The 20990-nt window shown below is 43.7% G+C and overlaps 1 protein-coding gene and 1 long non-coding RNA gene across 3 annotated transcripts; one reads left to right on the plus strand and one right to left on the minus strand.

Annotated features, from left to right (window-relative positions):
• The first annotated feature begins 211 nt into the window (after positions 1 to 211).
• TNIP2 (TNFAIP3 interacting protein 2) lies at positions 212 to 8189 on the plus strand. Its single transcript, XM_014936030.1, has 6 exons — positions 212 to 773; positions 3096 to 3401; positions 5252 to 5335; positions 5891 to 6172; positions 6545 to 6664; positions 7136 to 8189. Exons 1-6 carry the CDS (start codon positions 297 to 299, stop codon positions 7415 to 7417), a joined length of 1551 nt encoding a protein of 516 aa, XP_014791516.1. The 5' UTR covers positions 212 to 296; the 3' UTR covers positions 7418 to 8189.
• LOC106884559 lies at positions 3213 to 20593 on the minus strand. Of its 2 annotated transcripts, XR_001411262.1 has the most exons (4): positions 20460 to 20593; positions 15924 to 16041; positions 14315 to 14547; positions 3213 to 3332 (listed from the first exon to the last, which is right to left on the minus strand). It is a non-coding gene; the product is annotated as an uncharacterized LOC106884559 (long non-coding RNA). The 2 variants fall into 2 exon arrangements; XR_001411261.1 differs by lacking the exon at positions 20460 to 20593 and having other exon boundaries at positions 15924 to 16219.
• Between the last annotated feature and the right edge of the window lie 397 nt (positions 20594 to 20990).

The raw sequence follows: 20990 nt of genomic DNA on the forward strand, positions 1-20990 counted from the left end.
CTCCCCTCTTCGCCCCTGGCCGGGGTTCCCCGGCCCCGCCTTGCCCCCGGGGCCGCCTCCCGCTCTGCCCCCCCCGCCCCGCGGTGGGGTTCCCCGGGCTGCGCGGAGGCGGAGCGCGGCGCGGCCCAGCCCGCTCTGAGCCGGAGGAAAGCGGCGGGGAAAGGGAAGGAAGGGGAAGGGCAAAGCAGGCGGGTCCTGCCAGCGCTTAAAGAAAAGCGGCCCATCCTCCTCCTCCTCCCCGCCGACGGGGGAAGGCGGAAAAGCGAAGCGGTCAGCGGGCCCCTCCCCGGGTTTATATGCGCCTGGCCGGATTCCTGCCGGCCCCGGAGAAGAAAGAGAAGGGGCAGCAGCGCGGAGAGGGCTTACCTTCCCCGGCCATGTGCTCGGTGAGCGAGGCGAGCAGCACGGACCCGCTGGCGGCCCGCTTCAGGCAGGTGGAGGAGACGCTGGAGAAGCTGCACCGGGAGAACCGGAGCCTGAAGAACAAAGTGCCCCGCTACAACGCGCTCTGCGCCTTGTACCACGAGTCCGCCCAGCAGCTGAAGCACCTCCAGCTGCAGCTGGCCGCCAAGGAGGCCACCATCCGGGAGCTGCGGAGCGGCCTGGCCCGCCAGTCCTCGGCGGCAGCGGTGGCGGGGGGCGAGGCGGGGGCTGGGGGCGCGGAGCCGGCCCGCTCGCTGGTGGAGAGCCTGCTGGAGCAGCTGGGGCAGGCCAGGGAGCAGCTGAGGGACAGCCAGCGCCTCTCGGAGAAGAAAATGGAAGCTCTCAGCCAGGTAAAAAACCCTCGCCTCTCCGGGCCGGAGAGGGGGGGTGCGTGTGCGCCCGACGGCAGCAGCATCCAGCCCGGGAGCTGTGCTCCCCCCTCCTCTCTAGGGGAAAAAAAAGAAAAAAAAAAAAAAGGAGTAATTTAAGCTTAGTAAGCCCAGCTTGGTGGTTTTCTTGACTGGAGGATGCAGACATTTGGCGTTCAGGCTGCCAACTCGCCTTTATGGAAACAGGCCGGGGCCACAGCTGGGTTTAAGCGACTGGCCCGGGTGGCACAGCAGGCTGGTGGTAGCAGAGCCCGGACAGGAGAGAAAATGCCTCGATCCCTGCCCGGTGCGTTTGACAGGTCCCTCTTCAGCACGGTGTGCCCGGGGCTGGACTCTGCCCAGAGCAACTCTGTAACCAGAGGTAGTTCCCACGGCCTTCGGTTCAGGAAGCTAAACCCTAAAAGCCCCCCAAAAAAACCTGTGTTATAAATCTCTGTGCAACTATTTCCACAAGGAGAAACAGTAAAACCCCCTAAATTTGGAAGTTCCCTATTACTTACTGAAGACCCTCCTTCTTTGCTCTGAAAGATAAGCAACTGATACCACCCCTTTTAAAGTTTAGTTTTGTTTTGGTTTTAGGTGCACTTGAAAAATGTATTTTCTATTGATGTTAAGGCAGCACGTTAACACTTGGAGAAGTAACTGGCAAGTCTGACTTCTGAGGTGATAGATAAGGGAAATGGGTATCTTTTATGACGGAAAGAGAAGTCCCGTTCACCGCAAGTGCTGTTTTTGTTACTGTCATTAAGACTTTCCCTTGTTCAGCCTGAAATACTTAAAGAATTTTAAACCATTTGTTTCTATATGAAGCTGCATAAAGGAATTTCCAAACTGAGAAGCAGTACTCAAAATTGAAAGAAGTATTTTTGTCATAAGTATTCTCTTGACCTAATGCTTATACAAAACATTTTCCATGTATGACGCTCACCTAAAATACATTTAAGTAAGTTCAAGTTTGGAAATTGGTAACAAGAGATGATCTTACTGACACTTTGCAAACAGATGACAAACCTATGGTATCTGAATATATTTTGAAGTCTGATAGTGAATGTCTTTTATCTACAGCAAAGGGGGAATTTAGCATGACGCTAAAGAATTTAAACGTCAGTAATGAGAACAAGTGCTATTTCTATAAGTTATATATTAATTTTATTCTTTTTAGACAAATATTTTATGCCCAATCAGAAACAATGGAATCATTGTCACTTAAAACAACAAAAAAAAGACACTTTGTGCAGGCAGAGGCCTACATGCTGGCAAAGAAGAGTGCTCACTGTGATTTACAGCTCCATTAACACTCCCAAAGAACTGGAAGGGTAGAGTTAAGCTTGTACCTGTCTCATGGTCTACGCTGGCATCCAGGCATCACTGATTCTGGAGAAGCAGTGCTGCAGAGGCTTCTGTTACCAGCATCCTCTACTTTTTGAGGATATTGAGCACAAGCTCAACGTTTTTGACAAAGTCAGGACTGGTGTACTTCAGATACATGGTATTATAGGGTGGTTTACACCAGTAAGCAAGCAAAATTCTTCCTTCTCAAAACACCTGCAGAGAAATTAACAATGCAGTGCAGATGATCCCACAGAGCACAGAGTAATTCAATAAGAACATGCACAAGAAGATACACAGTTGTCTCCTAAGAGTGTGTTGGATGCCCTTGCATACCTTGGAGAGTCAGCTATGGCCAAAACAGAGTCATTGCTGCCACACAGACTTCATTTTTTGTTTGCTTGTCCTTGCCACTCATCCTTTCCCAAGTGGGAAGGTTGCTGTGTATGCTCCCTCTGCTTTGTCCTTGTGACAGTGACAGGCAATGAATACACTTCACTGATTTTTGATAAGATGACTTTAAAGTTCCATTTTTGTTTTTGGAGGAAAATCTCTGCTATCTGGTAATTCAGTGTGCAGGACCAGCAAGCATTTCTCAGTCTCCATAATTATCCCTTTTAAATTTGTTTCTTCTAAGTTCCATCTTTGGTTTGTTGGTGCTGTATATCTTTTCATAAAATTTTCCTGAATTTTTGCTTGTGATTTCTTCATTTGACTGACTAGGAAGCGCTTGTATAACTGTCCAAGCAGATCTTGATTCTGGTTTACTGATCTGTCAGCTCCACAGTTAGGTGATTATATAAAAATGAATTAGGTTTATTTTACTTTTAAAGTACTTGGGAATGAGTATAGGAGCAATATGGAATTACTGCAATATAGAATTCAATTTTAGACATATTTTGGCTTTTGAGTTTACATTGCTTTTAAGTAACTTCCCCTCCCCCTTATATTTAGGAAGTACAGAGGTTGAATCAGCAACTAGAAGAGAAAAATGGAGAGATACAGCAAATGATAAATCAGCCTCCATATGAAAAGGAGAGAGAAATCTTACGACTTCAGAAGAGCTTGGCAGAAAGAGAGAAGGCTCAGGCCACCAGCGATGTTTTGTGCCGTTCACTGACTGATGAAACTCACCAACTTCAACGCAAATTAGCATCCACAGCAGAAATGTGTCAACATCTGGCAAAATGTCTGGAAGAGAAGCAAAGAAAGGAGAAGGGGAATTCAGATGACCAGACACCTACTGAAAGATCTAATCAGGTATTCTTACTGATACTATGTTTCTTTAAAGTCTTAGTAGCTTTTGAGGTGTTAATTACAATATGATAGTTGTAACTGGTGAGTGGTGAGAAAAGTTCCTTTAAATAATTTCATGTAGGATGAAAAGCTGTAAACAATTCTGAGCACTAAAAATTGACAACCGCTTCCATCCTAAATCACTTGCATTTTGGCCACCCCACTTACCATCAGATCCTGCATATACAGGAGACAGCACCTGCTTTATACAGCAGCTTGGCTGCTCTGCATCACTAGATGGTGCTGTGCTTTCTTGAAGGTGCTACCTCCTTATTACTTAAGTATCTAAATCACAAAACAAAGCATATCTATTTTAAAGTAGTATTTATATTAAGAACTTTATGGCACGTGGTCTTCTCAGATGGGGATCTGGCTTTGCACATATAGCCCAGACCTACAGAAGGTTGGTTTGGGAAGAATGAGTCAAGGTGTCTTACTCTCTTTTTTTTTTTTTTTCCTTTGGGATTCCCCCTTAACCCCCCCAGTGCAAGGCAATGCTTCTCTCCAGCGGGGATGTTTAGAAAAATTGCTTTATGATAGGAAAGTAGCAGAAATGCTGCTGAGGGGCACAAAGAAACACCTGGATTTTGGCATACTTTGCTAATGGCTGTGTGGCTTTGCCTCACCTTCACCTTTGGGGAAGCTTTTCAAGCACAGGACAGAGGTAGATGGTGTTGTTCTGTTCTTCCAGAAGTTATGACGGGTCAGAGTCTTTGGGCAATTCGTGATAATATCATAAGGAAATAATACTAGAGGTGCTGCCTCCAGTAACAGATCAGAATATTAAGTAGGATGCCACAGCTAATTCTCACAAAAAAGAGTAACCTCTCTCTGGTGTTCTGACTGCTGCGTAGCAGCGATGCTGTGTTTCGTGTGACCGCTCATCTGTGCTTTTATGGTAAACTCTACACATGCCCACTTCTACCCTGGAAAGCATCCCAGCAGCGTTTCCAAAGAAAACTAATTCATCTTAAAGTTACCTGTAAGCAGTAGCTGGAGGCTGACTAGATAGAAGAAAAAAGGACTTAAGGGACTTGCAGCATTTAGCATTATCATATTTTACATGTACTTGACAGACAGGAAACTTGATTGACTTTGATATATGTAATAAGTAGCTAACCTTGTACAGTGGGGACTTCCCTGTTGAAGAAGAGAAATTTCAGATGCAATTACTAGCTGATTCTAGGGAATTTTGTACAAAAGTGTTCTATATTACTCATGTACACCGGGGTTTTTTTAAGCAGATGTCACAACTGTAAAAAAGAGGTATCATTTTAGTCAATTATTTAGCAAGCAGGTTTTTTCTCCCCCTCAGTAATTTCTTCCTAGTACTGGCCAAAATTGACAGTAATAACAAAGCAAGATGAAGGCATATCTGTGTCTTTGTCATGTATTCCCCAACTCCAAACAAGTAGTTTCCAAGGAGTTTGTGTACATTGTTAAGCTCCATTGTTACCAGTGTAGACCCTCATGCTTGTAAAATCTGTGATATTTTTCTTTTTACCTTTAGTAGGCTCAGAATTTGGTAAGACAGATATGGTTTTATGACACCACACAGATCTATTTAAAAGCAATACCAAGGCATTTTAACCTGAGTACATTTTTGCCCTGCTCATTACTAATAAAAGCTGTAGGCTATACTATTAGCATTTAGAAATATACTATATAAATAGACCTTGATGTATGTACGTTTCACTGACAGCAAATAGTTTTAGAGGCATTAAAAAAAAATTACTTCCAGTTTAGCAGCACAGCTAAGTAGTATTTTGGACTTGTATTTTAAACTAACACTTCTTTTTATCTGAAAATTACAGCTTTTAGACAATGAAACTTCACTTCAAGCTCTTGTCTGCAACCTACGAGATGAAAACAGGATGTTAAAACAAAAAGTAGCTCACGTGAGTACTTTCATTCTGTGCAAGATTAAGATTTGATTTTTTTGAATTACAGTAAATTTGGAACAGCTAAGGCCTGGTTAATCTAGTTAGAAGGCAGTTTAATGTGACAAATTCTTTTTGAATTGTTTCAACACGGCATATAGGCTTTGTTCCCTTAGCTAAGAACACCTTAGTATGTTATTTTTAATGTATTTGGGTTCTGTTGTTAGAAATACTCTGCAGGAGAAAACTGTTCTGGTGTTCCTTCTGTGCCTCAATATTCCACCCCAGGAGAATGGCACTAGGCTCAGGGTGACTGCCAACCCCTCACATTCCATATTATTTAGCACTGTCCCTAGGGATTGGTAAATGGGAAGGGCTGCCCATGAAGAGCCTGGCTTATAGCACAATAATCTTCAGCTCTCCTGTAAAGTGGCTTATCCACACTCAGCAGATTGTATTATAGTTTAGAGAATTTTGCTCCTGCACATATAGACAGTCTACAAAAGCTTGGAAGTTTTTGTCTTCATGTTTGTGTCTTCATGTTCTTCATGACTCTCCTGGGTAATCTTTCAGGTGGAAGACTTAAATGCCAAATGGCAGAAGTATGATGCCAGTAGGGATGAGTATGTGAAGCGACTCCACCTGCAGCTGAAAGAGATGAAGTCACAGCTGGACCAGCAGCACGGAGTAACTTCAGCACAAACCAATTCTGACCTGATGCACAAGGAGATATTCCGGTTAAACAAGCTCCTGGAAGAAAAAATGAATGAATGCATAAAAATAAAGAGAGAATTAGAAGATGTGAAGAAGGCTAGCGAAGGAGATAATGAGCGCATACAAATGCTGGAAGAACAGGTCATTAAGTTTCTTCTTCCTAGAGATGGGAACTCTTAGTTTCTCTCCAGACTACTTTTCCAAGAGGGGAAAAAATGAAAGTATTTCTTTTGACATTTGCCACTTGTCTTGCCCCATTCGACTTCACTGATAGTTAACACAGATTTAAAGGAAACTCACTACTTAACTGCCTGCAGTTCTGCTGGTTTTAATACAAGATACGAAAAATCTGAAAAAGAAATAAAATTTCTTTAAAGTACAGATATGATATAAAAGATAATATTGAGATTCTGGGAATAAGTATAAACAAAGGAATCACAGCCTCAACTTTTTAATCTAACCTGCCAATATTCTAATTTGTAAAATATTAACATAATATTAATTCTTTTTCAGGTCCTAGTTTATAAAGATGATTTCAAGTCTGAGAGATCAGACAGAGAACGAGCACAGAGTAAAATACAAGAGCTTCAGGCAGAAGTTGCCTGTCTGCAGCACCAGCTAGCAAGAAGACAGGTAAGAAAGCAAGGTGCTACTTTTTCAGTTAAATAATGTCAAAAGGATTCAGGACTAAAATATACTTTTAAATATATTTGAAAAAAATCTTACTACTTCTAAAACCATGCAGCTATCAAAAACTTATATTGTTTCATAGCAATTTCTAGTGGAGATGCTTTCCAACACATGTGTGATAGCCCTATCCAGTCTATTTTTCTTCTGGTTTGGATCAACATGAATTCTTAAAAGGAAGAGAAGCCAGAACTGTTGTAACAATGGCATCTTTAAAGTAGCATACTGACTGTATTCTGTCTTTTCTGCAAGCCTTCTTTACAATTATATCAATAAAATTCAAAAACTGATGCGTAATTTATTTACAAATTTTCTGATAAAAACATAAGCAGTGTTTCAGAGAAATGTGATAAAATATTCTGTTAAAGAATATCTTTTTACTGCATCTTTTTCAAGAACTCCTCTTTATCTTTCTAGGACTCAAGAGACACAGGTAGTCACTTCAGAGCTCACACTGGTAACCAAAATCACATGTATGTACAGACGAACGTTGAACATCTACGAGGCAATAGTCCAGGCCAAACAGGCACGAGAAGAACATCTTCACAGTCTGAACAAGCCTCTCCTCCTGTGGACAATGGAAACTCAGGATCCGAGGGCCGGGCACAGGGTGAACTCAGATGTCCTCATTGTATGAGGTTTTTCAGTGATGAACTCAGTGATGAATTCCTCAAGCACGTTGCTGAATGTTGTCAGTGACCACGTTATGTGAGGCTTGTAAGTCGATCACTACTTTAAAGACAGTAAAACTTTGTGCATATCTCCTACAGTCCTAAACCACAGTCATTCAAATGGACAGCTCTTAGGAACTGGGAGCATGCACAATATCTACCTCTTACTTGATTTCTCCTGCTCTTGGGACTGTGTGAAAGACTTCAAGATAAAGCAAAGTGTTTTTGCGAAGAATCATTTCTGACAACTACAGGGAAGGCAAGAATAATGCAAATTCTACTACAAACTAAACTGAAACTTAGGCTGGTAGTTAGCGTCAGAGTGCAGCTTGACTCCTATTTGAGTCTAATTCTTGACAGCAGTCTGAAGACTTGGGAAAAAAATAACTGAACTTGAAATTTTCCTCCTCTTCCAAAAATGTAGGCTGCAGAATGGGGAAGGAGCACTTTAGCAGAAGATAGGAAAAACCTTACTGCGCTTTATCTGGATTAAAAATGAAAGTATTTTCTTGGCTGAACTTTCAGACATCTCATCTGAAAATCCTAGCGTTCAACTGAAATCAGCAGAAGTGAAGAAAACATGAAAGGGCTGGTTATTGACTAAAACTAGCCTGTCTTTTTGCACAGAAACAATGTACAGGGATATTTATTTTTTTTTCTGTGCCATAAGTAATTATTTTACACATTTATAAATGTGTATCTGTGTAATTATTGATTGTATTCCTATTTTACCTAAGGATTATTTTTATAATAAAAGTGATTGTGCAGTTGCTTTACTACATTAGTAAAGTGGTCAAAAATCTCTCTTTCAGTGTAAGTATTTAAACGTGAAATAGTCCCAGTAACTATACTAAGGGCTAACTAAATGTCATGGTTTCAGATGTGAGTTACTTCATTAACTTCAGTGATAACCAGGGTCTCAGACTATTTTCAAGTATGTTGAAAAATCACTCATTTATGAGAGGAAGAACGACCTTTCAGATGCACAAGAACACATTTAATGCCCTACCCTGCCACACAGATGTGACGACGCCAATGCAAGCTTAAATTTCTTCTTATCCTATCTACACTGGAGATAACTTCCACAAATAGCAGGGAATTGTTTTGAGAAGAAGTACCAGAAGTTAAGGTGTACAAATGTAACAGGGCCACAGGTTTTTCCAGCCTTGGCTCCAAGTGCTTCTCCCCAGTCAGAGCTGGAGTTAAGGATGGGATACAAAGTATAAAGGCTTAGTACAACCAGGACCTTTCAGTAATTAAAGAAAGCTTACTTTGTATAACAACTCTTTGTATAACTCTTGCTTTCTGCTTTGCTTCCTTCCCATTACTACACTTCAGGAGGATTGTGGATATTTTCCTTGATATTTCCTTGTTATGATCCTGGAAGATGATGGTTTATGCCAATGTTGCCTTAGGTGGGATTTTACCAAAAAAGATGCATGGGCCATTGCATGCAGTGAGCAGGTGCAATAGTTCTTACTTATCTAATCTTAAACTGATTGCAAACCTGTGATTGATTACTAGCTTGATTTTCCCAACACAAGACACGCAAACAAGCAGAGATTTTTGTTTTGTTACTTTTTTTTTTAGTGACCATTTTATACATCACCTTTTAAGGTCAGAGATCAGATGCAGCCCACAGAATATAGGCTGAGAAACATATGATTAAACTTCCTGTGGCATCAGCTAATCTTTACTTTTTCTGACTGTTCTCATTAGACAAGCCTAGTTTACAGCTTCGATGTACCCCAATACTATAGTGCCAGTGACTGACAGAGCAGAATATGGCCTTTTTTTAGGGATTCACATTACAAGATAGTCACAGAGACAAACCACAGCACTAAAGTAAGTTAGATTGTGGCAGTGTGTTGGTTTTTTACTACATTTGAGATGATCACTGCTTTAATATACATCAGTCAGAAGCTCAAGTCTGCTATAGGTTTCCACCCATGTTAATCCCTGTGGGTACAGTTGGACAGACTGACCTAGAACTATTAGAAATACAGGCAAGAATTAGATACGAGAATCTGCAGTACACAGAAATCAACAGCACCTATTCTTGTCATTTTAAGACCTGTCAATTAGTCCCCTTTTCAGAGCAGAGGTTAGAGTCCAAATCCTGGGAAAGAAAAGCACTTCAGTGCCAGGAAGCTGGATCTATCTCCATAGAGGACCACACCAGACCGACAGACACCAACAGATGAAGTTACAGATCAAACACAGATTACAGGTGCCACCTAAAGCTGTACAATAAATGACTGGAACTTGAATACCTGCAGCAAAAATCTAGGACAAATCTGGTTTTCAGCATAAAAATACTTCACTTCAGAGCTATTTTATTTTACCATTTCCTACTGAGTTTTTTTTTCCAGGTGGTAAAAAGCCCTACTTCTTTCTTTCATGCTTTGGCTTAACCAAGAAACCAGCTACGCACACTATCAAGAATCACCAGTGTCTTACATGCAAATGGTTGATTCAGATTATAGGGTGTAAACAGTTCCTCCTATGAAAACAGTGCTTTTACTTTTATGCTGAAATCACTGGTAGATCTCTTGAAGAAACAGCCTACCACCTTTACTCGTCCTCTGCTCACCAGGCACAGCACACACATCCAGGCACCCCAAGAAATCGCCACCACCTACATTCACAATTCAGGTTCCTCAACTCATAGACCAGAATGCATAAAACCTGTCAGCTCCACTGCCCCAACACTGAAGCGAAAGCCACCAGGAGTTCCCAGTGTTTTTTTGAACCCTTTAAATTAAGGGAAGCTCCTTCTGGCCTCAGAATGGTTTTCTCCCCAACTTGGGTGGCCGTCCAAGTACTGCATGTCTTCTTTAGTTGAACAGCAAAAGAAACCCAACTCCTTTCCCAAAAAAAAGCAAAAAAGGTGTATGAGTAAGAAAGTAACTGCATAAGATCAAAAGAACTTCAGTAGCATAAACTTTATGAACTTTCATTATCCATTTGTACCACACTTGTTCACTGAAACACACATTATCTGTAAAACTGCAGAAAGAAGTCCTCAAACAAGAGAGACACTCTTGAAACCACACAGAAAAACTCCGTGACTATATGGGACTCTGTTCCTTATTTGCTGTTAGTGGCAACAAAAGGCATCCAAGGTAACTGAACCCTCTTATCAGGAAAAGTTAACACCCCTTCAGGCTTCTGGAAATCTCTCCTTGCTGGTGAGCAGTGCCTGCACTGGAGAGGCACACCAGTACTGGAAGACAGATGGAGGTACCCCTGTAGGTCCAGTGAGGCTGAGAGGAGGCAGGATAACTGTCTCTTCTGGGACTTGTGGAAATGTGTCTTAATATATTAAAAGCTACCAAGATGTATTGTCCAATTACATTCATGATTAGTCCATCCCTTCTCCTAAAATTCCCCCCTCATTAAATTACCTTCCCTCAGTGTTGCTCTCCAAACCAGACCCAGGACAAGCCTAGAGCCCCCAAGCAGCTCTCTCACCACCCATGAGGTTTTCAGACCAGATTCGTCCTCCCAAGTGCTGGCAAGCTGGTTCTCATTATTTCTGGACCTAATTAAAACCTATTTTGCTCGTGATTTTAAGGTAAACGCTGTTTACTAATAACTCTGCTGGTTGCCATGCAGAAGCAGGCCCTGAGCACACCATCACGACAGCAGCTGTGGGCAAGACTGACTCACTGAGTCTCAGAAAATACAGCTGGGAGAAGCCTCAGATGCTGGTCCTTACCCCAGAAGCCCCAGGGGAAAGAAGCTCAACAATAATGTTGTCTTCTGTAGCATGGGCAGTATAGAGCCTAAAAAGCATCTCAAAACTTTTGCAACTCTTAAGGCAACGTCTGCTTCCCCCTCCAATGATTTAGGACATCACATCTTTTAAAACAAGCCTTAAATGATGCCTCAAGATTAAGTGCTCACTAATAATAAAACCGATAACAAGAATAAAATTTGTTCAAGAAGCAGATAACTATGCTTTATGGTATTTTTTTTTTTAAACTTCCATTTCCTGTGGCTTTGCTGCGTGTGTATATATAGAAAGCAAGGGAAATTCCAAACAAGATGCCACACCATCGTACTCAGAACAGCAGTGCTTCTCATTCTAAAAAAGGGAAGTCTCAAATTATTTTTCTACAAAATCTATGTGAATTCAAAGTATGCTGTAGTAATATTTCCTAGTACCATGCTCCAGTAGCTATCAGCCTGGGGGCTTCAGCTAAAAACCTATAGCCTAAGAAATACTTACAAAGCACTAAGTCAACCCAGCAGGACCTCAGCAGAGGGGTGGGGTATCAGGTTAAGCACTCCTGCCTTCTCACCTGATGTCTCAAATAACTCACTAAGGGCAAAGCCCAGCCCAGCACCTTCACTGAAGCTTTCCCTGCCATGGGCTGTCCTAGCTGGGGGGATCAGAATTCCAGCAGGGTTGGGTAGGGCTTTACAAGGTGCTGCAGCTACTGCTGAAACAGGGGCTCCTAAAAGGCACCAACTGTCCCAAGTAGCACAGCCTCTACTCCCACTGCTGCTCACTGCATTCTTCCCCTTTCTCTTTAACACATCCACTTTTTCCTCTTCTTTTTACATTTACTGGTAAGAAGCTGTTGGTGCAGGAACTCTTCACAACATGCACTGGATGTGTAGCCTCTATAGCATCTGACAGCCACCCTCAGGAGCTTGAGATACTTCCATACCACGTGGAGCTCCATTGAGAACAGCACTGAACCAGATGGTGGGTTACAAAACAGCTTATTTCTAGAAGGCATCAAAAACCCCCATTTGAAGTGTGTACTCAACTTAGCCATGCTTGTTCCCCTGACCGTCCTTCCTCGGGCCACCCCTCCAGCGTGCTTTCTGATGACCTGGTTGACAGATGGGCCAAGTACCCACAAGCAGGGCAGCTCTGGCTCCTCATGACAACACCCACCTTCTCTGTGTCACATGAATTCACCTGGCCTGAGGCATTCACACTGATTTCTCAAGGAGTGGGAGGGAGGAAAGAGCAGAGGGACCCAGTTCTGCAGTGCTTGCAGATTCACCTCCATCCCCTCCCTGTCACCACTGCAACCCTCTCTCCCCTCCTCCCCCATCCTGCTCTCACCCAATCTCTATGTCAAATCTGTCTTCATACAAAAACTGTTTGATTTTTTTTTTTTTAATCACCAACAGACACGTTCTTGGTTACACGCAAATATCACAGGCAGCTTTTACAGGAGGGACACGTGTGTTACCAGGCACTCTTTGGCCAGCGCTAGCACACCCCAAGCCTTGAGGAGCTTCTTGGTTCCTCCTGCAGCCAGACTTCCTCCAGCCACCTCCCAGACCTCTCCTGTACAGCCCAAAATGGCATGGCTGAATGGGACAGTGGGTATCACAGCTCCATGTCTGGCTCCACAGCAGGCAGGACTTGGGTGATGTCTGGGGTTACCTTCTCTGCTGAGACAGGAGCCCACACTAAGGGAATAATGCCTTGCTGGCACAGAGGACAAGGTGCCAACCTGTGGTCTCCCTCCAGCTGTGCCCCCACAGCCCTCCCTGGGCTGGGCCAGCTGCAGCTCATGAAAGGCAGCCACCTGCACCCTCCACCTGGCCCTGGGCTGAGAGGACAGCCACAGGGCACACGTACCAGCTCCGGAAGCAACCCCGCTGGGACTAGTCCCACTCACTACACCCTGGGGTTTTTCCTGTCCGGGGCAAATCAGGAGGCAGGTTCTCAGAGCACACTACAGAGCAGGGTCTCTGCCTCTCTCAAGGCAGAGAAAGGGGGGACTTGGTGGGATGTAAAGTGACTCACGCAGACCACAGCTGAGCACAGCCTAAAAAAGCATCCTACGCCTCCTTCTCACCACCTGAACTCACCCTCAGTGATACAGATCTAAGTTAGTGGTTCTCAGCTCCTCTTCTGCCCTCAGCACCTGCTCCACCTTCTGCAAGGCGTGTTCTTGCCTCCCAGAGGTGGAAGGACAGAGCTTTCCCATGTGCCACCCCCAGTGACAGCTGGCAATCAGGAACCAGACATCTCTGGAGGGAAAGAGACCTTCCTTTGATCCTGGCTGCCATGATAAGGGGCCTCTCTGCCCCTCCACTAAAACCAGTCCTAATCCGAGCCCTAAATTTGAGCAGTAGTTGATCCTTACCAGCAGGAACATCTGTCACCCATGGGATGTACCTACTGGGTGCACTATAGGAACTGCTCCTTGAGCACTGACTGCTCTGCACTGCCAGAGCCACCAAGCAAGCCCCACAAGAGACCTGCTGTAGAGTCCCTACAAAATGAGAGCTGGAGCAGTTCCCATTCTCAGTGGCATCTGAGACTTGGTTTGAGCACTTTGCAGAAGCCCACCTCTGCCCCTGACACATCACAACAGGGCAATCAAAGCAAAGAGCCAAAAGAGCAACAGCAGCACAGAGAGGTGAGCTGGGCAGAAGTCCACCAACAGCCCACATCTTCCAGACCCCTCCTTACTCACAACATGGCATGACCCCTAAAACTCACCATATTTTCCAGGCAGTTGTGACACACTGAATCAGCGCCTGTTAGACACATGTGTGGTGGGCGCAGGAAAGGTCCTTAAGTTGGGCATCTTTCCCCATGTTTGGGTACCTCGGTGTAGCCCCACCTGGACACAGCAGTAGGGAAGGTCTCCTTCACAATGACAGTTCTCCAGCAACACAGGTCCTCTGCTACAAGGCTAGCAAACCTTCACCTGACAGGGACAAGTTCTCCCTATAGTTAAGGATCAAACAGAAGCCAACTGTGAATAGATACGAGAGGAATCTCACGAGGAGGAACATGTTCCCTGTCATACCAGCAACAAAGCAAAGATGTGCAGGAAGTCAGTCTGTCTGTGCTTCACTACTGCACATTGCAGAGGAGAGGCATCACACCAAATGCAACTGCCTGGAGAGAGTATGAGGTCTAAAGGTAGTTAAAACTTACACCCATCAATGGCAGGAGAGGGAAGATATAAAAGTCTTTCCATTTACTGCAATTGCAAAATTCATTAATAAGGTCCATGGTGATCATCTGCTCTTCATGTCTCTTTAAACAAGAGCCTCCAAGTTACCAGGATTCATTTGTCTGGGATGCTCTTCACTGGGTGATCATGTTGAAAGAGGAAGAGATGTGAGAGTCCAGAGCACGTGAAGATCCTACAGAACAGTGGCTGCAGCCTGTGGGAAGAGAAGTAAAATCCAGGAGACCAACCTCATCACTACAGAGCTGTGTCCTGAGAACAGCTTTTAAACAGGAAGCTCACAGTACCAGTAATTGCAAGGTCAGGCCTAAAATTAGCCATGAAAAGCACCCTCTGAAGAGAGGTTGAAGGGATATAGATGAAGATAACATGGCATCACCAGGGAGTGATTGAGGAATGCGGTGGTTTGCAGGGAATTTGAAACTTGGGTACAGCTTGCAATAGACATGCAGGTGCACACGCTTCTCCTTGTGCTAAAAAAAGGAGGGATTTTAGGCTTTATTAGAAGGTGAATAGTGCAAGCTCTGAGCTTACACCTCTAGTTTTTTTATAAAGCAGAATTTTGACACCTCCTCCATGACTCTAAAATAGCTTTAAAACCACAAGTAATGTCTTTTAATTGGCATGAGGAGCCCAGGCCCTCCCTCTCTCCTGAGCGGTCCACTTACTGATCACCAGAGCCCACTTTCACCTTATTACAATCACACTCAAGCACAGAAACAGTTCTTGGGCAGGACACAGAGCCTGGGACACTGGCTGCCTCAGTTGAGTGCCTCTAATCACCAGGACACACAGCTTGGCTGCAAAAGCACCATATGATTGCCCTTCTTGCTTCTTCAAGTACCACTTGTATTTAGAGAAGAGTGGTCATCAAAAGGCACTTCATCTCCAGAGGTAACGTCACCACTTTCCCATGTGGCACCTGCTAGGTTTTACACCTTTTCTGGACCTGTCTTCTCTCAAGAAAGATATTCCAAAACATACAGGGGACAGATTGTGGCTGGTGGTGTGATGGGAGGTCTCTGACCACTGACAGAGAGGGTCTGGAAAGGGGACCAAGGTGGAATTTGTTTGAAAGAGACATCGAGGCTAAGTGATGGACTAGACCAGGGTGCTTTAGAGACAGTTACGGGCACTAAGTCATCTTTTTAGATGAATCTCTGTGGCCAAGACTAGGAGTCAGTGTGGGGTGCAGGCAGGCTTTCCCCTCCCACACAAGATCCATCCTTTGATAACCAGACGTGGAATCCCCTAAACTCTCTGCACGGTGTCAGCTCCTGGGGAGGCACGATGTGCAGTGGAAAAAATTGACGAGCACAACCACCTCGTCACCATCACCCAAAGAATGGCCGACAGCTTAGTTTGTGAACTGTTTTGAGGCTTCGTTTTGTCACACCTACACACACCGGTATGCACGGCACCTCACCCCCTCCCACAAAATGTCAAAGTCTTCAACTCCTAAGAATAACCATTAGGGGAGAAAAAAAATTGCATGTGCTGCCCGTGGTAACTCCTGTGGGGTGGGGATTGCACTGGTCTTGCCTCTCTCCTCAACTCAGGGTTTACACTCACCTTGTCATAAGTTTCCTCCTGGTGGCACCTCCTCGGACAGGCAGCAGGCAAATATTAATTTTTACTTCTGTGGTTTCCAGGTGACTCTCAGGGAAAGTTTACTGGAGCTTTATCCTTCCTGAAATGGTAGCAAAACCGAATAACCACTTCCTCTTAGCACAGCTGAGGAACTTCAGATGCGCAGTGTTGCAAAACAGCGTGAGGACACCCTCCCTCTTGCCTCTGCTGTACTCTCTTGCGTAGATTAATTGTGTTACCAGGGAGTAACAAGGTTGGGAAAACCTTGAGCAGTAGAAGCCACTCTCACAGCCTGGCAAGGCAGGTGAGTGCTACCCACTTCGGCCCCCCAGCTTGGGCCTTTGTGTCCCCAGCAGCTGTAAACAACCTGCAATCACCAAACTTTGTACCTCCACCTGTTTTAGAGGCTGAGCAACTGAATAATTTCCAGTCAAGCCCCAAAAGGGGCACTAAATGTACTTGCAGGTATTTCTGTTTTGGTGCAATACTGCAAAACCAAATAGTGAGCAGAGATAACAACTGCTAACAGAGATTTTCACAAAATGGATCTCTCAGGTTGCTTCCTTAACCAGAGGGGCACACAACCTTCCCAGTGTGTACAGAACAGGATCCCCGTGTCTAAAAGGAAGAAGCTGGGCTTGTGTACCTCTTCAGCACTTTCTGAATCTTTGAGCAGTTTGTCTAAAGCTGGTATTAATACTGTCATAAGGCTTAATAATAAAGCAGCTAATGTTTGACTGGATTTTAAAAGTCAAATTCCAGCCTCCTCTAAGCAGCTTCCAATTCAGTAAAGACAGAAGGCCGTGACTCATTTAAACACAGAGTTGTGTCACTCCGCAAAACACAGGGGCACCCTTGCAGTTTTTCTGCAAAAACACAAAACAGAACAAGCATTTTGCAAACAGTGCAACTGTTTCGACATCATTTCAATGGGACAACCCTGTGATTTCATGGAGAAAGGCCTCAGCTGGGTATGGTAAAAATCTCAGCCTCAGGTCACCTGTACAGCCACTTTATATGGTCACAGGCTACAGACTCCATTAGTTTTCCACATGATTTAAGTGTTTTTCCTCCCTGGAGCTGACAAAAAAAAGAGCAAGTAGGAAGGTCTGGTTCTGTACCTGAGTTGTCTTGGCTGGTTTTCACAAGGACCAGCGAGTTGCATTCACCTGTGCTTTTAGGCAGTCACCAATTTGACATGCCTGGGTTGAAGAGGCTAATTCTGAGGCCTGACTGTGCCCATGTTTGGGGGTTACGTACTTCATTACAACAATATGTAACTTTTAAAGTGCATAAAAAAAACCTTCACAACTTTTAAAGCTATATTGACTAAAAATCCCAGCTGAAGAACAATGAGCCAAGCTCCAGCACACCTGACCCCATCCCATTACTTGATGTCCATGAACAGGCGGTGGCTCAAAACCAGCCTTACTCAATGCATCACACCTTCTTCCAATGGCAGGGTTTAAACAGTGAAAGTTCAGCCACAAACGAGTTCAGGGAGCACTTGTAGTAGCAACACAACCAGTACAACCTGTAGCTACACAGCCCTTCATACTGGTGCAGTTACTCCAACTACTGCTGCAATTGCTCATGAGTCAAGGTGAGTCTGACCTACACGAGAGGCTGATGGCTGAAGGAGGTAAACTCAGACACCAGCGTAAGCAGTGCAGGACCCTTTCAATTTGCAAAGCTAAAAACTCTTCAAAACAAGAGCTGTGGACAAGAGGTTCAGAAAATGTCAATTTGTGTTTGTGTGTCTGGAGTTTGGGATTTCCACTCCAACTCTTTACAAGCGAAAGGTCAAATATGAAAGAGGGTAATATAAACAAATCAAAAGGCTATAAAAGCTTACTCACTTGGAAGCCAAGACCGACCATGAAGGGAGGAATTTTTAGGAAATAAACAGCAGAATAGCATTTAAGAATGCATTAACTCAATAATGGAAAATTCTGTATGCATGCAACAGCACTGATAGGAATTAAACTCCACAGAGGAGGACACAGGCACGGAGCCAGTGCCTAAAGGAAACACGGAAAGAAACTTACTGGAACTTCTGAATCAAGACAGCAGGTCTAGGCATGAATTATTTGTTTAAATCAAATTTATGACTGTCACAATCAACAGCAATTTTGCAAAAATCACTTAATAGTTGAGCTTAGGGAAAGGAAGATTTGAAGATCGTCTATTCCAATGCCCTCCTGCTCAAAGCAGAGTCAGCCAGAGCAGACTGCCTGGGGCTGCGGCCAACCAGGTTTTGACCATCTCCAAGGATGAACAGTCCACAGCCTCTCAATACAACTTGTTCCTAGGTTTAATCACTCTCACAGTAAAAAAGTGTTTTGGTTTTTTTTTTTTTTTTTACTATGTTTAAATGGAATATCATTCATTTCAACTCATGCCTATTGCCTCTTGTCCTGTCACTGGGCACCATTGGGTCCATCTTCTGTACTGCCCCCACATCAGATATTTATACCTGTTGGGAAGAACCTCCCTAAGCTTTCTCTTCTCCAGGTTGGACAGTCCCAGCTCTCGCCTCATCCTTGCAGCCCTTTGCTGGACTCTCTCACGTCCATGATACTGGGGAGCCCAAAACTAGACTCACTGCTCCAGATGTGTCTCACCAGTGCTGAGCAGAAGGGAAGGATCACCACCCTCCACCTGCTGGCACTGCTCTGCCACCTTTAGTACTGATGGCTCATGTTCAACGTGCCTACCAGGAGCCCTAGGTTAACCTCAGCTTCAGGTATTTGACACCAGTCAAGCAAAACACTCCCCTAGCTCCCCAACAAACAAAAACCAAAACACTTGCTGATTTTGATTAATTATTATTGTTTGAAAATAGAGCTATTTCTCCCTTTATTCTGCCCTCCCTTCCCCCTCCCCCCCACAGCTCCTTAAAGAGATTTCATATATTTATTTATTAACTGTCACATTGACAGTATTCAAGATCTACAGGCAAATAAATACCCTATGGGGATACAGAGGAGACCCTTAAAACCTCAGCTAAAACACTAGACAAAGAAGCAACACATTTATCTCAGGAACCTGCGATGAATATTCCGAAAAATGGCACATTTGGCATGCCTTTTGACACAAATACTTCTTGAAGTGTTTATAAGAAAGATGGCACAGTCCATTGTTAGCAGTGATGGAGGGTGAAGAGGAAGGAAAGAAATCTTCCACTTTTTTTTTGGCAGACTCTAGAAATTCCTCAATTCAAATGCACAGGCTTGTTTTGAAAACTCAGCTAACAGACTGGTAGAAAGCAAAAGCCTTGAAAATCTGGGAGGTCTAATGCAGGTACCTCTTTTATAACTTTATAACTTCAGGTCTTCTAAATGCCAGCAAGTTAAAATCCTTACAGCATGGTTTCATTACATGTACATTAAACCCTCTCTCTCTTCCAGGCTGGATATTGAGCTGAGTTATCCCTTTCTTTCCCGACATGACAGTCCATGACATTTGTACTTTTTTTTGCAACTTGTGAAGGTTTTACAGTAAGCCTGGGATACAGCAACTGTTTCCGTTCTTTTGTTATGTCTGATTTCCTCATGGTTTAACTGGATGAGAGTTCTAAAAATCGCCCTCTTTGTAGCTGCTCTCCCATTTTATGAAGACAATGAATCACACCAGACTACGTGCAAGCTAGTGGGCGATAACAAAAATCCCTCACACTTATTGTCAGCGCTTGTAGTATTCCCTCCTCTGCACTACAACGCTGATGTGGCTCCATTGCTCACAAAGGTGAGGAAACGGTGGTGTTGATTCAAACTAAGCAGTCATTTTGGAAACTCTCCCATGAGAGAACCCCATCACGAACGTGGCCTGAAACCTCTGCGCTTTCCTGGTCACGCAGGTGGTCCCAACATGCTGATCTGCCTCTTCTGAAGAGCTACAGCAAGTTCAAGCCCAAAACACTTCTGTTGTTTTCTAAGCCAGGATCTGAATTGCTGATACTTACAGTGAAGAAAAGATGGGCATTTTCCACTACTAATGTTAATGGATTTCTAATCCTAGTATGACAGTGAATCTAAATATAATTACACCAAATTTCAGCATGTCCTTCCAAATGTCACTTGTGTGCATACCACATTTAGGACCCTGATATTAAACTAAAAGAGGAAGACAAAGGATGGAGTTAGACTCTGCCCAAGAGAAAAGGACTGAAATCTGATACCAGTGCACAGCTTCTGTTGCCGTTACAGAACTCAGCTGTAACAGGGCAGTTAACACAACAAACACGAGTGATAACAACGTAACATGAACTTAAACTAGGGATTTGCTAGATACATTGGGATTTTCAAAGTTACTGGGCTGACACTAATCTTCACAAAGTTTACAGTAAAAATAAAAAAATTAGTTGCATTTTTCAAATTCCCAAAGATACTCGGTCTCATTTGAGAAGTCATGGATGAAACTCCAGAAGCCTGGAAAGAACAAATATCTTTAAAGTGAAAAGAAAACTAATTTCAATCCCCTCTCAAAGGAACAAACAGACAATTTTTAAGTGCCTACCTGACAGCAAGATGATTTATTCTTGACAAATCCATGTTGGCTACTACTCATGGTCAAACTGATTTTTTTCTCCTTTTACAGGATAACAGCACTTGTGGACAGAAAAAACCCAGTAGATTTTATGAAAGATACTGAGAGTTTGAACGTCATTTTCACATGACGTTTCAATAAGCAAACTCTGAAAAAACATCTCAAAGGGTACAAAGATCAGTCTGGAAGAATATATCAGCAAGGCTCCTCAAAGATTGGCCCTGGACCTAAAAAAATCACGTGTTTTCATTGCTGCTTGGGGGACGGGACAGAGGAGAGGTATTAAATAGACATGCAGACCCCAAATGAAAAGAAGGTACCAGAACACTGGTGAAAGGAATCAGAAGGACTTTGGCAAACTGGGTAGGTGGTTTGGAAAATGCTGGCAATTCAGCAAGGACAAATGCCAAGTTACATAGTTAGAGAACAATGAATTGCACAAATATGTGATGAGGAATCGCTAATGGGGAAATTCCTCAAAAAGGCTGAGAGGCTGGATTG

The sequence above is a fragment of the Calidris pugnax genome, unplaced genomic scaffold, assembly GCF_001431845.1.
Source record: "Calidris pugnax isolate Ruff unplaced genomic scaffold, ASM143184v1 scaffold14, whole genome shotgun sequence".
In the NCBI taxonomy this organism is placed as follows: domain Eukaryota; kingdom Metazoa; phylum Chordata; class Aves; order Charadriiformes; family Scolopacidae; genus Calidris; species Calidris pugnax.